The 15,197-nt window shown below is 40.6% G+C and overlaps 2 protein-coding genes across 2 annotated transcripts in view; one reads left to right on the top strand and one right to left on the bottom strand.

Annotated features, from left to right (window-relative positions):
• DSCC1 (DNA replication and sister chromatid cohesion 1) overlaps positions 1-42 on the bottom strand; it is a 14,124-nt gene extending 14,082 nt beyond the window's left edge. Inside the window, exon 1 of the mRNA XM_006916692.3 lies at positions 4-42. Coding sequence (XP_006916754.1) covers positions 4-42 — 39 coding nt within the window. The remainder of the gene's footprint in view (positions 1-3) is intronic.
• Positions 43-10,394: 10,352 nt separating this feature from the next.
• The window catches only part of DEPTOR (DEP domain containing MTOR interacting protein), a 120,826-nt gene continuing 116,023 nt past the window's right edge, over positions 10,395-15,197 (top strand). Inside the window, exon 1 of the mRNA XM_006916588.3 lies at positions 10,395-10,635. Coding sequence (XP_006916650.1) covers positions 10,517-10,635 — 119 coding nt within the window. The 5' untranslated portion in view covers positions 10,395-10,516. The remainder of the gene's footprint in view (positions 10,636-15,197) is intronic.

Below are 15,197 nucleotides of genomic sequence, written 5' to 3'. Positions count from 1 at the left end.
GACCTGCAGCGTCGCGTCCACCTCCTCGCGGGTCCTCCTCATCGCTGCGTGGGGTCACGAGGCTTAGGTTTAGGGCGCGAGAACCAAGCTCCCGTAGCTCCCAGGGCCCTGCGATAGGTACACGGAACAGAAGAGATGTTTCTAAAGCGCGCCAAGGCGGCTGGGCGCGTGTTTCCGGGGCGGAGCGCGCGGCGGCCGCGTCCCCGGAAGGGCCACATCAGGCGGGGAGCGCCGGCCCGCAACTGCGTCTCCGCAGAACGAGCGGCGGCTGCTGGAAGGAAACCCGCGTCCCCCCGGCGGTAGCTGCGGAAGATCCGAGCCGCGACCCCGTGGGGCGCCACGCGGAACCCTCACCCACCCGTCCCGCTGCCCGTCCCCCTGGTTTCCCGCCAATACCCCCATTTTGTCGCTATCAGAATAGTCTCATCTTCTGCCAGTGGCACGCCTTGTGATAGGCATTTTGCATGCATAATCTCACAGACCCCCTCCCCACAGCCTTGTAAAGTGGGCCTTGTTTATCCGTTTTGCAAATGAGGGATCCAGCGCCTTGCCCGTGGTCGCACAGCCAGGAGGTGGCAGTCTGATTCCAGGCCAGTCTATGGCGCTAAAGCATCCTGCCGGGATTGGTGCTAGCATCTTGGACCGAGAGCGAGGCCCGATAGAACTGCACGGGGGATCTTTGGGTCTGGGGACCATTATATCTGGGAGACTGGCTTGGACTGGCCCCACGCATTGGTTGAGTACCTTGTCAGTGCCCATGGCAGGTTGGGACTGGGGTCCAGAGGAATGGAACCTTTCTGGGGCTGGGAAGGCAGAGCAGTCTCTGGGTCAGGGAGACAAGACAACTGGCCCCTGCAGGATGTGGAAACTGCCCACCTGGCCTTCTCTTAAGGTGTCTGCTAGACTAAATCTTAGTGACCTGAATACAACGTTTTAAGACAAGATATGCACATACATGAATAACATAACAGCATGTGGTAAGCTCTCCCAGGGATGCATGTAGGCTCCCCTTGAGGCTTTCACCGCCCCTGAGAGGAATACTCCAGTTAAGTAGTGGCCTCCTATTAGTCTGTGTAAAGCAGACTTTGGTCGAAGTCAAAAAAGGAGGGTGGGTGAGTGAGTGGTTGAATTCAAAGGAAATGTGCAGGCATTTTCTTTAAACTCCTGTGTGAGATTATATGCAGACACAGAGTAGAGCACCCCAGGAGTCTGGGTGGTGCTTTAGTTGGTGGCAGAAATGTTCCTCTGAACTACTTCTTCATTAACCTCTTTTATTATAGCCAAATGTATAAGGAATGTGGTGGAGCGAAATGCTGAATATGAAGGCCGTTGCCTGATGGGAATTTATGATCAGTGAGAGAATCAACCTTTGTGATGCTGTTAAACTGGAAACACCCTATAAGTGAACTCACTCAGTGTAAGGAGAATGCTAGCTTTCCCATCAGACAGGCCTGGGTTGGGATCCCAAATCTATTCTCTCCAGCTTTGTGACCTAGAGCAGTTTACTTAATTTCTCTCAGTCCAACCTCCTTATCTGTAAAAAGGAGATAATAATTCCTACATTCTAAAATGCATGTAAAACAAAGGATGTTTACTAGATGGCAGCTTTTTTGTTGTTGTTATTTACTTATCCTTACTTATTAAATATTTTTATTTTTAATTAATTAATTAATGACAGATTATTGCTATTCCAGCAAGGAGCTGGACCTGAGTTCCTCTCTTAAAATAGAATGATGATAGTTTTTATTAATTCATTTTTTTACAGTCAGGCTGATGGATACATTTTTCTAAAGTAAAAGATTTTCTACATATTTTTCTTAAATGTTTGAGACTTGCTCAGTCATCCAGCTGGTGACAAGAAAAAAGAAAAACTCTTTTAATAGGTAAACAGTCACAGAAAAACTTCCAAAGAGCCAACCATACTAAATTAATACTGTTTTCATGGACACCATACACTTGATTATAGTGTTCATGTAATGTGTTTCATAGTATGAAAAGAAAATTTTACCTGGTAAACCATTATTCACATAAAAATTACATATGAGCATTTTGTTGTTGTTGTTTCCTATCTTCTTTATTCTTTATTAATCTAGTTAAGAGCATGGCGATGTCCAGGCGTTCCGAAGACTTAAAATGTCCCATCACCGTAGCCTTGGTTTGGACCCTTATTTCCTATTCCTGTGGCCTCCTAACAAGTTTTCCAGCTTTTATTCTCCTTCCCCCAAATCGCAAAACTATGATAAATATAATTAACATCTTAAGAGAAATGAGAGATAATCCATAGATAACAGTCAGCCAGAGATCAAAGATCATTTCCTGGTTCCCAAACGTCATTCCCATTTTTAATGATGCTTGGCAGCCTCTCACATTATTTCCTTTACTCATAGAATAAGAATTATTGTAGTAGAAAAGGCAAATTAGAAGCCCAGAAACTGTCTCCACTAGGATACGATTTTGGTCATCATTAAGCAGAGTGCCCACCGCCGAAAAGGCAAATTAGAAGCCCAGAAACTGTCTCCACGCAGAAATTAAAAACAGTATCACACATCTGGGCTAATGGCAGAAATTAAGAAATCAAAGACTTAAGGGTGCAAGGGTAGTGGTTCCGTTCATATACCTGTTTAACTCACCTGTCTGCCCCCTGCAGATGCTGTGTCTGAATGTAATATTTTTCCTCAAGCAGATTAACACAGTCGTAGGCACATGGTATGCAAATTTGATCCGATATATTTGGCCTCGCCTCTGCCAACTTTTTTTCTCTATTTACTGAACATTTTTGTTGCTTTTGTTGTTTCTTATTTTCTTTCACGATCTTTCATTGCATTAATTACGTTTGTTTGATTATTTTTTTCCTCTAGCCATTTGGAAGATCTGTATCCTATCCTGCCTCCTGCTGCTTTCCCGCATCTTCTTCAATGCCTCCTTGCAACATCAGGCACACTGACTCTCTAAGAGGTCTTTACTCTCACCATGATGCCTCCTGCTATTTGGGGCTGCTTTGCCTGGCATGTTCTTCGCTTCCTTCTTTGCCTGGTGAACACCTATTCATTCTCTAGCTGATAGAATCCTCTGAGATGTTGGAAACGTTCTATGTTGGCACAGTTCAATTTGGCAGCTACTAGCCAAATGTAGCTTTTGAGTGCTTGAAATGTGAATAGTGCGATTGAGGAATTGAATTTTAAATTTTATTTAATTTTAGTTAAATTTAAATAGTCACATGTGGCTGGCTAGTGGGTACTTTATTGGACCACTCAGCTCTAGTTAAATAGTCATTTAGGAATCTTTCTCTGACCTCTCTAATCAGATCAAGCCTCTCTAATATATGCTATCATGGCAGCAAGCACCTCTCATTCCTAGATTTTAAGTAGTGACAATTTACATTTATTTGTGAGATTATTTAAAGTCCTTTATTGTCTCTAAGAGTATAAAGCTATAAACTTCACTAGGATACAATTTTGGTCATCATTAAGCAGAGTGCCCACCGCATAATGGATCTTCATATGTATTTGCTGAACAATTGAATGAATGAATAAGTAAATAAATGGCAATAACATTTACCTCTAAGGAGGGGAGTGGAAGAGGATATCAAAAGGGATTTTTAATTTATCTTTACTGAGAGCATATTCATGCTTTAAATATGTGTAATTAAATACATTAAAATACTTTCCCCAATATGAAAAAACCCCATGTACAGACAAAAAAGTGCAAAAGGACAGATAATAAATCATATATGAATAAAGAGAGGAAAGAAAAGAGAAGAGAGAAAGAAAAGAGTTGCTCATTCTATTTTGTGGCACAGATCGAAGGAAGACGAGAGTTGAAGGAGACCAGTAAGAGCCCGAATGAATGATGAAGGGGGCTGGGTTTGAGAAATAATTTTTTGAAGTAGAATGGACAGCAGTGGCTACTTGATTAGACATGGGGAGCAAGAGAGAGGAAAGAATCAAGGATGCATTCTAGGTTCCTGCATGAGATCATTTCCTCTCATTTACGACATGTTGCAGGAAGGATAGGAACAGATTTGGGGTGAGATAGGATGAGTTCTGGTTTTGATATGTGGATACTGAGAGGCCGTGGGAATATACAGATGAGGACATGCCTTGAAACTGGATCTAGAAGTTGGAATTTGATTAAAGGTCTGGCCAGGAGCTAAACGATAAAGCTTTTCAATGCACACATATGGTAGTTATAAGAGTGCCTATGAATGAGATCACCCAGGAAGAGTGTGACTTACAACTAAAAACTGGGCTATCAATGAAGATTTACCAACATGTGAGGTGGAAACCTTGAAAGAAATACCTTCTCGGGGAAACAAATGCACATGGTAGGAGAAACAGAATAAAGTAATGTCTTGGAAACTGTAGTGACTCTACTTAAAATCATTTCAGATAAGGAAGTTCTGAAGTTCTGATTTATACCAAGATTTATTTCATTCTATGGGAAATATAGTAGTTTACATTTTAATTTCACATCCTTTGTTAAACAACCTCTTACGCCTTAACGTATAAAACAATCAGAATTTTCTCCACTAGATGGTGGTATTGTTTCATGTTTCACACGGACACTGCTTTAGAAAAAGCAAGGGAACATCTATTTAAATATTTACTGAGTCTAGCACTGAGCTGAGCACACTATGTATGTTATCTTATGCAATCTCTACAATAATATAAGTCAGATTATATAATATAATATACAATAATATAAGATGTTCCTTTGTTCAAATTCTCCAATAGATTCTAATCTTTGGAATAAAAAGCAAAGTTCTTACTAAGGCCATAAGACCTTATACAATCCCTATTACAACCCCTCCCCCACAATCTCAAATTCACAAGATGTATCTCTGCCTCAGGGCCCCTTCATTTTTAAATCAACCTGACTGAGATGTAAATTAAGTAAAATAAATGGCATCCACTTAAAGGGTCCAATTTAATGATTCGACAAATGCAGAACATTGCATTATCTCCCAAAGCTTTCTCATGTTCTTTAGAAAACAAAAAGGGAAATTTATTAAATATCAATTGCTACTTACTTGACATTTGCTTTACTCTTCCCCCCGCCCTAGTTCTTTATCATTAATTTTTGGCCTCTCTTCTTTTCTAACGTAAATAGTGAAAACTATAAATATTCCTCTAAGCTCTGCTTTACCTATATCCCACAAATTTTGAAATGTTTATCTTCCATTATCGCATGTTTGATTATTTTCTAATTCTCTTTGTAATTACTTCTTTGACCTTGAATTGCTTAGGAGTGAATCGCGTTTCCATATATTTGTGATTTCTTAGATTGTTTTTTGAGGAGAAGCAGAGTTTGCCACCCCAAAATATGCCACTTTAGGATACTGATTATTTTAAGCTGGTTATTTTTAAGAAATAGAAGACTCAGAAAGTACCTTTGACCTTCTCCTTGCCTAAAAGAATTTAGATAGAGGACGAGGACCTGCTGGAGGAAGGCAGGTATTATCAATGATAACCATTGTTAACTCTAAACTAGCCTTGATAGACAGGGAGGAACCCAGAAAGGCCTTTTTAATCAAAGCCCTATGTACCATTGTTTCAAGATGGCCTAATAAACATTTGTTTACTAAACATTAACTCTTTTTATCTTCTTTTAAATTTATTTATTTCCCTTTGAAGTCTTAGACCCTTACCTCCCAGTCCCTGGTCCAGAATGACATATATACCTCATTTTACTTCACTGTCTTTGGAATTTTTATGCTTATGTGAACTCTCTGTGCAAGTATTAAAACTTGATTTTCACCTGTTAATCCACCTTATTTGACCAGGCAGAAGAACTAAGAGGGAAAGGGAAATTTTCCTCATCCCCACAACATCACTTCTTTTGTTTGGCATTTTAAAATTCAGCGAAATAATATATTCCTATACAAACATACATAGAATCAGCACAAATGCAGACTGAAAAAGGTGTGGTGCATTCATAGTGCATATGTCACATAAAAGGCAAGTGAAACAATTTTATGCAATGATGAACCTTCCTTGGTAAAGTTCTGAAAAGAAAAAAATACAGTCTCTTCCTGATGTACACAATAGTCACATGCCTGGACAATTCAGGATTATATTAAAATAGTTTTAAAAATATCTTGTGTTTCTATATAAAACCAAATTAGCTGCTAGGCTCAGATAACAGCAAACAGGTTTTTCATCCACAGTCGGACGTAAGAAAGACATTCTGGATTTAGGACAATTCAATTCTTCTTTGTGGAGTGCTGTTCCAAGCAAATGAAAATATGTAGCATCCCCACTTCCTGCTTACTAAAAGCCAGTAGCATCTCTAATAATGTGACATACCACATCCTCCACCTAAATTTCTCAAAAGGCAGGCACTCCTGAGTGCGGCCCCAAATTTTCTTACAGGAGACCCTCTCATTTAGTGTCATTGCAAAAGCTATCACTAGGTGGCAGCATACACCAAGGTATTAAGCGTTTTTTCCGCCTTCAGCATCAAGAACTACTCAGAACCCAGGTTAAGACGAAGAAAACTCTGAAAACATGAACATTTTGTTTTTCTCTATCTTTACATATATTTTTTAAAGACAAGCTCTTTATTTTAAGAATCTATCAACAGTAACGTCTGAACAGGATTTGCTAAACCATCAGCCTGCTCCATTTGCAGAGAAAGAATAAAAATTGTGGCAGCAGAAGAATCAGGAGTTGGGTTAATGGTTAAGAACAACGTAGATCTTCTGATACCAGGAAAATTCAATGGAAAGAGCAACAAACTGCTTGGGGGAATGAAGGAAAGACAATATCACAGAGAAGGGGATTTGAGTTAATCTCTAAGATTAGGCAGAAATGATACAGGTATATATTAAGAGGCTACAGCAATAATGACAGCTAACATGGTTTTAAGCTTCATCATTGACAATATTATTTCACACGTTTGATTCAAGTTCATCTTCTTACATCGCTGTTCGCCCTTAACCAGTACTACTCAAAGCATGGTCTGCCAAATGGTGACCACGACTGGTTGTCCAAGAACATACAAACCTGTAGAAAATTTTTATAAAAAGTTATTTGAGCAAAACAGCACATATACTTGGAAGCAAGATCTCAACAGACAGATAAATTCTTCTGAGAGTAACAGTTTGGACTTTCTTTTATGTATTTGAGATTAAGGAGGGACCTTAAGGAAGATCATACAGAATAGTTAAGATTCTGTGCTCTCTTGTGTACTTTAGAAAGAGGAACCTGTAAGGGGGCGTTTCCATGGTGTGTTAACCTAGATGCACAGAAACAACAGATGGGGCTTGCTTAAGGCAAAAATAAGTCTTTTTAGTAAAGAAGTTACAGGCCTGGGGCGTGACTACCTACCTTGACCTGCCCAGTTAAGAATTTATGATCAGATCACCCCATGAGCTTACTTTCTCTAGATCCCATTTTTCCATCCACACTGTAATGACAGACCCTGAGACATATATTGAAAGAAATAATTTAGAAATGTTTATAGCAACATGACAATTTTCTATTAACCAAAACAATAAAAAAAAAATTGGGCTTCTGTTTTGTATGTTTTTGAAATTTCATTTTTATTATATTTTACCAAACAGTCTTTAACCCTATGGATAGCAATAGGAAACACACACACACACACACACACACACACACACACACACACACACACACACATACACACACAACTGGTCCCTACTCACCAAAAGTTTGATAAGAACTGGTTCAGAGCACCAGAAGGTATGAAGCCGGTAAGTGAGGCAAGCCGGAGAAGGCTCACATTTAATAGTTCCCATCTGTAACAAGCGCACTCATTAAATTTTATTTCATAATGTTAACAACCCAATAGGATTGATGGTATGATCTTGACTTTACAAAGGAGTCAGAACATTCAGAGAAGATAATGAACTTGCCCCAATACAAGCCAGGAATCACACACTGAGGTGTCTGATTTTTCAGCCCTTCTAAGATCTTCGCATTGAATTAATCACCTTGTCAGTGCCCTTTTCTTGTCTATAAATACCTACAGATCACAGTTTATTCTGGGACCAGTTGCCCCAGAGCTCACAGTCCCACTTTGGTGCTCACATGTCCTCAGGAGCCAGTTCACTCACTTTTCCCTAAGTTAGGAAAAAGGGCCTGTCTCCTAACCCAGTGGAGCATGGTGTGCCTCGTATGTCAAAAGAAAGGTTAAAACAATAACAGCAACCAGTTCCTCATTTCCTGTTCACGTCTACATAAGTGTGTGCGCGTGCACACGCGCACGCGCACGCGCACACACACAAGCCTTGTCAAGCATGAAAATTCTGCCTTTTTCCTCTCACTGGAGTTGTGGTAACAGGTATTTTCCTGACTTGAATTTTTTTTTTTTTTTGCTTCTATGTTAAGGTGCTTATTTTTATCTTAGTATTTTGAATCATAAACTTTCATGATGAGTTTTACATCAAAAACTTTTTATCAGAAACTATTAAACAAGAAAGTCTTCTACAAAGAAATATTCTTTATTTTTATTTTTCAGATAAAGAAAGATGCCCAAATTCAAGTGAAAACATGACTAGATTTAAAAGGGAGAAAAAATTCTACCTACATATGTAAATCATATCACTATTGTGAAAACATTCACAAAAGAAACTGCATGTTTGAGTGTGAAGCCAATGCAAACTCTTGCTATTCTATATTATAGGATGAAAATATGAGCAAATACTATCTGTTAAACTCATTAACTCTGGGATGTCTACTTCTGTTAAATGAATTAATTTTATGCAGAATAAGGCTCTGAGAATCATATTCACTTGGAACTTTTTCTCGTTTGGTCTAATTTTTGCCATAGTATATTTAAAAAGTTAAGAAGTTTAGATAATTTCTTTTGGTGAAAGAGTTGACTAATATCTTGTTGGATTCATGAGCGAGTTGGACAATTGTTCTCCTTCTGAAGTGTGGTTGAACATAGACTTGGGAGTTTACAGAAGTAGGGTTCTAGGGCTGTCTGACTGACTTTCATGGTGTGAAATGTAGACAAATTACTTCACCTTTCTATACTTAAGATTTTTATACTTAAGATACTTAACTCAGTTTTTGTGAGAATAAATTAGATAATATAACCAAAATGCTTAGCACCACATAAAGCACAGAATAAATGGTCAATGAAATGTTGCAAATTTTAAGTTAAGTAGTGATCTTATAGAATGTTGGAAAAGGCTGTTGTGATCTTTAAAAACAAAATGCCAATGACAAAACAGAACAATAAAAGATAATAAGCCTGCAAGATAGTGGGTATAAATACTCTTGAGTGGCAGAATTGGTATACAAAGAAGAGAAGCTGGTTTTCAACAGCCCTTTCATTTTATTTTTATTCTGTAGATTTCGACTATACATCTGCATTTGAGAGATCACATTTCAAAATATTGTGAATTTAAAATAAGTCTCACATTTACTTGTTGTAAAGGCACAGAGACCTGAATACATGCGAATACTGTAACAACTGCATTAAACATCAACACACAGATATCCCTTTACTACAATGGCTAATGCCATTAGCATTACTCCATTCTCCTGCAGACTCCTGTAGACCAAGCTCTGCCCCTGCATAAGACAGAAAAAGAGGACATTTATTTGGCACTAGTCAAAGTTCCTTCCATATTCCTTGTAAGGTAAACAACACGTCATATTTTTAAGGGGCAGTCTTTTAAGAACACAACTTTGAAGCCAAAATGTCCTGGCTTTGATTTTTTACTTCCTGCTCTTTCAAGCTTCTTGCCTTGGAGAAGTTATCCCATCTCGCTGAGGCTGCTTCCTGATGTAAAACAAGGACAATACCTATTTTATGATTAGTTGCAATAATTAAAGAAAGTAACAACTACCTGAAGCATCTTTAATGCCGCAGATGTTAACAAGTGGTAGCCACAATTATATTTATTTTGTAAAGACAGAATCTGAGGATTAAGCACAATTAGGTAGGAAATTATAGGCGTGGAGCCAGCGTTCTTTATTGATTACGCCATAAAGTAAGTAAACTGTCTTTGGTGAAAGGAATCGGGAAGAGAAAAATGCTTACTTTCTCCGTGTCCTGCAGTAACCTGCATATCCTTCGTTGTTCACTATCCAGCTACACTATTATTTTCACTCTCTGGCAATTTGGGACATGGGAAGTCTAATAAAAATATCTTCACAGTTGTCTGGCAATCTCCCAGCCTGTCCCCTTGGCCCCGCAGCAGGAGCTCGGTGGATATGAGAACGCACGCCCACCTAATTCAACCTCCACCCTACAAAAACCACAGAACCGGTGCCCCGCCCAAATGTTTATATTTTCCTCCATCGGCCCCGCCCCCCGACCACGCGGGGCTCCAGCCACGCCCTCAAGCTGGAGTTCCAAGAGCGGACTCGCGCAGATCCTCAGCCTACCCACAGGACTTCCTCTCCAGCCAATCGCGTCTGAGCAACGGGAGTGCCCCTAACAAAGATGGCGGGAGAGGCCTCTGTGAGGGCAGGCGGATTTAACACCCAAACCCGCGGCGGCCAGCAAAGACAGTGGTAGCGGTGCGGCTCCGAGCATGGAGGGCGGCAGCACTGGCAGCGGTGGCAGCGACAGCAGTCACAGCGGGAGTGGCGGGGCTCAGCAAAGAGAGCTAGAGCGCATGGCTGAGGTCCTGGTCACCGGGGAGCAGCTACGGTAAGGCGCGGGGCAGTGCCGGTGGGCTCGCGGTGGCACTGCCAGCCGGTGTCCGCAGCGTTCCCGCGCGCCCGCGCGCCGTGGCTTCTGGCTTGTGGCTTGCGACTCGCGCGGGGCCCCGGGACGGCTGCGGGCGAATGGATCGTCCGCGTGGTGCCCTTGCCTGGCTGCTGCAGCCCGGCGCCCTCCGGACTCGGGACTGGCGCGGGGCTCCCCAGGCGGACGCAGGCGAGCGGGTGGTGCGCGCTGCGCCCTAGCCTCGCTGCTGCAGCCCGGCGCCCGCAGACGCGCTGCCACCCACCGCGCGCGCTCCCCATTCCCAGGCACCTGGCCGCTGCCAGGCCTCCCCGCTGACAGCCGGCTCCTAATCCTCCCGGAGAGCCATAGGAGTCGGTGTGGGTCCCTGGGAGCCGGTCCCCGTCCCCACATCTTTACTCCTAGATCAAAGGAGCCAGCCCCAAAGATCGCCTTCACTTGAGGTTTTCTTTTTTGCTGGCAAGTCTTCTTTCACTTGTTTGACCCTCAACATTTTCATCTGTAAATTGGAGCTAATAGTCGTTGTGGGGGCTAAACTGAGAACGTTTTGAAACGCTGTACCTTATCACTAAATAGGCGCACCTCATCATTGGTCATTTGGGTCCGCAAGGGGGCGCGGAGGCACCTTGTCCCGCTGTCTCGCTGCTGTGTCAACTCCCTAAGCGCGCGCAATTTGGGCAGCAGAGTCCATGGGCCCCCGGCTGCTGCAAGAATAAAGACTTGACAGGTTTCGCCGAACGCAGGACAGGCAGTGACCCGCGGACCCCCCCCTCCCCTTACTTTTCCCATCCCAACCTGGTCCTTCTTCCTAAATTCATGTTTGAGAATTATACTTATGGTCTGACCGGTTCCGCAGCTGCGCTTCTTGTGATCATAAATCAGTTTGCCAGGGGAAAACCCTGGCTTTGCTGCGTTTGAGCCACAACTTGCCTGCCGGCCCCTCGCCCCGCGCGAGCAACGCACACACCAGTTCCTTCTAGTTCTTGACCTGAATCTCCAGGCTCACTGTGGTTTCTAAATGCTGTGTTTCAGAATCTGAAGGAGAGAATCTTGTAAAGATCTCCAAGGTTTGGTAACCACCCTGCTTGCAGCACTTAGATTGAGGAAGTAAATATTGGACGTCAGAATTAATAGAGTTTAACGTTACAAAAGGCAAATTGCACCATTCTATTCCTTGTAGCCAAATGATAGGGAAAAGAGCTCGTTTTCCTTTCACGAATATTTTCTCATTGAAAAAATTAAAATAGAGTAAGCCTTTATGATTCAATCTGAAACACTTTCTTTTCAATAATTTAATTTATTTGCTCCTTGTTACTTTGTGATCTTTTTCGAAGTCTTCAACAGGGTAGTTTTCAATTCCTTTAAAATAATAAATTGCATGGTGCCCCTCTTTGTCCAGTAAGCACTTTCTCCAAGATGCTGCTTAAATGCTCTTTCCTGGGGGGAAGGGGTTGTCTCCACAGCTCTTGTTACTCCCTTCTTCCCTAGCACCCTCTGCACTACAGCAGGTTTGAGAACCTTGCTTAGCATTTTGGTAAGAAAAGAGAGGGCTCTCTCTCACTCAAGAGTTAGACAGACCTGGCTTTGAATTTCTGCCACTTTGTACTCAAAAGAGTCAGCATTAAGTTGTTTTGATAAGAACTTTAAGCTAGAGTGTATTCTGGGTTTGCAACTTACTAGTGAGGGTTCTCCGACAAGTTTCTCAACTAAGAATAATGGATAATGATAGAACCTACCTCATAATGTTATGAGGATTAGATGAGTTAGTGCTTAGAACAGTGCCTGGTGTATCATAAGCACCATGTCAGCAGTAGCTACTATAGCTCTGTAACCTTGAACATGTTAATTCAATTCTCTGAAACTGTTTCCTGGTAATGGAGATAAGTTCTTTATGGGCTTATTGTGAGAATTTGCCCCCTGGGCTTCATGTATTAATGAGCATTCAACAAATGGTTGCCGGAATGAATTAATATTATTAATCTCTGTGTGTCACCACCTGTGTCTTCCAGCCGAGCAAGATCTGGCAGGAATAATTGGGTGGTGGTTAAGAACACAGGCTATGGAAGAAGACTGCCTGGGTTCTTATTCTGCCTCTACTATTTATTAGTTCTGTGACTTTGGGAAAATTTACTTAACTTCGTGCCTCAGTTTCCACTTTTGTTGTAAGAATTTTGTGAGGATTATATGAAATGCTATAGGATTATATGAAAGGCTTAGTAAATGTTAACTATTTTATTTTACTTTGGAAAATTGTAGTCATTGCTTTTTTTAAATCTCAATCATATTATTATGTGCCGAGCACATAATAATTGTTAACAAATATTTGAATGACTGGTGTATGTAATTAAATGTACTACTCTAAGTAGAGATAATAAAATATTCAGAATTTAGGGACTTAAGTGGCCTTATGCTCTGGCTTCTTCATTACTGCAGGAACGTCTCTCATAAAGGAATGGGCATGTGGCAATCCTTGCTGTGACTGTCATGACATCTTTTTACATCCATAGCTGCTCTCTTACAGTCTGATTGTGGGGGACATTGTGATGTGCAGGCTTCCTGCCTCTAATTGCCACACACACACACACACACACACACACACACACCCCTCCTTTCCACTATCTCTAGCTTTTCCATTACTTTCTGCGTCAGCAGAGAAGAGGTAAATGAAGGTGATGAGGAAAGAGGAAGCCAAAACCTGGGATTTGAAATTTAAAAACTTGACATCTAGGCCCAGCTTTGTGAATTGTATTTATTTAATATGTATGTATGTATGTATGAATGTATTTTTAACTATCATTTTTTGGGGCAAGTCATTTGCCACTCTGGGTCTTTGCACACTTACCTGCAGAGTGGGAAAAATACTCTCCCATATAAGATTTAAGATATTGGATCGAATGGGGTATAACATGGGAAGGGACTTTATAAAATAAATCCGTAAGCCAAGAGTTGTTGCTATGATTATTATAAGCTCCAGATGTGAAATTGAGGGCTGGCTCCCTAATCCTGACACTTTGGATAGGGCCGTTAGTTGCATAAGGACATGCAATTGAGTAACATTTAAAAACATCTCCTGTTGCCTTTTCCAGCCTGACCACAGGATCCTTTTCCTATTCTCTTCATGCTTTCTCTTATCATAACAGATTTTATTTCCTTGCCTAATATATTTCCATGTTTTTACATCTAAAAATTGCATGTGGATACTACTTCACACTCTCAAGATGGCTATAATAAAAAGACAGTAACAAGTGTTGACAAGGATGCGGGGAAATGGGAACCCGTATATACTACTGGTGGAAAGGTAAAATGATGCAGCCACTTTGGAAAAGTCTGGCATTTCCTTAATGATTAAACATAAAGTTACCATAAGACTTAGCAGTTTTACTCCTAGGTATATATTCAAGAGAAATGAAAACATGTCTGCATAAAAATGTGACAGAAGTTCAAAGCAGCATTATTCATAATAGCCAAAAACAGAAAAAAACTCAAATGTCCATCAACTGATGAATGGATAAACAATGTGTGGTATAGCCATGCAGTGGATATTATTAGGCAATAAAAGGGAATAAAGTACGGGTACATGTTACTACACGGAGGACCCTTGAAAACATTATGCCAAGTGAAAGAGGACAGGCACAATAACACATATTGTATTACCATTGATGTGGAATGCCCAGAATAGGCCCAGTCTATAGGGATAGAAAGTGGTTGCCAGCGGCAGGTGGAGGGGGAATGGAGAGTGATTGCTAATGGGTAATAGAGTTTCTTTTGGGGCTGATGAAAATGTTCTAAACTTGAATGTGGTGATGATTTCTGTAACAGTGGCTATACTAAAAACAATTGAATTATCACATTAAATGGAAAAAGTGTGTGACATGTGAATTGTATCTCAATAAAACAATTACAAAAATTTATTTAGACAACACATTAGTGATAAAAGACAAAATATTAAAACTTTTAAAATAAAATTTTTGCTTTCTTTTTTAATTAGCCAAAGAACTCAGTGATACTTATTACTAACTCAATAACACATTATCGCATCAGATGAGACCGATATTTTACACATATACATATATGTTATGGTATTATTCTTGATACAAAACAAAGAAAAATGTGCCATAAATAGTCAAGAAAACCTTCTCAGAACATTCTTAATTTGAAGAGAATTAACTATTTCTAAAGCATTCATATTAGTGGGGTTTCATGCTATGACTTTTCAAATCATTAGTTATTTTTATGTTTTATGTATAAATCTTTTCTTTGGAAATTTGCCCATGCAATCATGAGATTCTAATTACAACATCCAAAATCCACCTCTTCTTTCTTCTATAGACTAATACCAGAGGTACTTAACCAGAAAGTTTTGTAATAGAGCATTTAAATAAAGAAGCCCAACAATGTCACCATTCTCTTTGTGGTAACGGTAAGCATGATAGTAACTATAACATGTGGCATTTATTACCTGCCAAAGACTCTTCTCTGTGTGTGTGTGTGTATGTGTGTGTGTGTCTGCCTGTCTGTCTGTCTGT

This window comes from Pteropus alecto, unplaced genomic scaffold (genome assembly GCF_000325575.1).
Source record: "Pteropus alecto unplaced genomic scaffold, ASM32557v1 scaffold164, whole genome shotgun sequence".
Classification (NCBI taxonomy): domain Eukaryota; kingdom Metazoa; phylum Chordata; class Mammalia; order Chiroptera; family Pteropodidae; genus Pteropus; species Pteropus alecto.
Note: the sequence above shows the minus strand (reverse complement) of the source record. Positions and strands in the feature narration are given on the sequence as shown.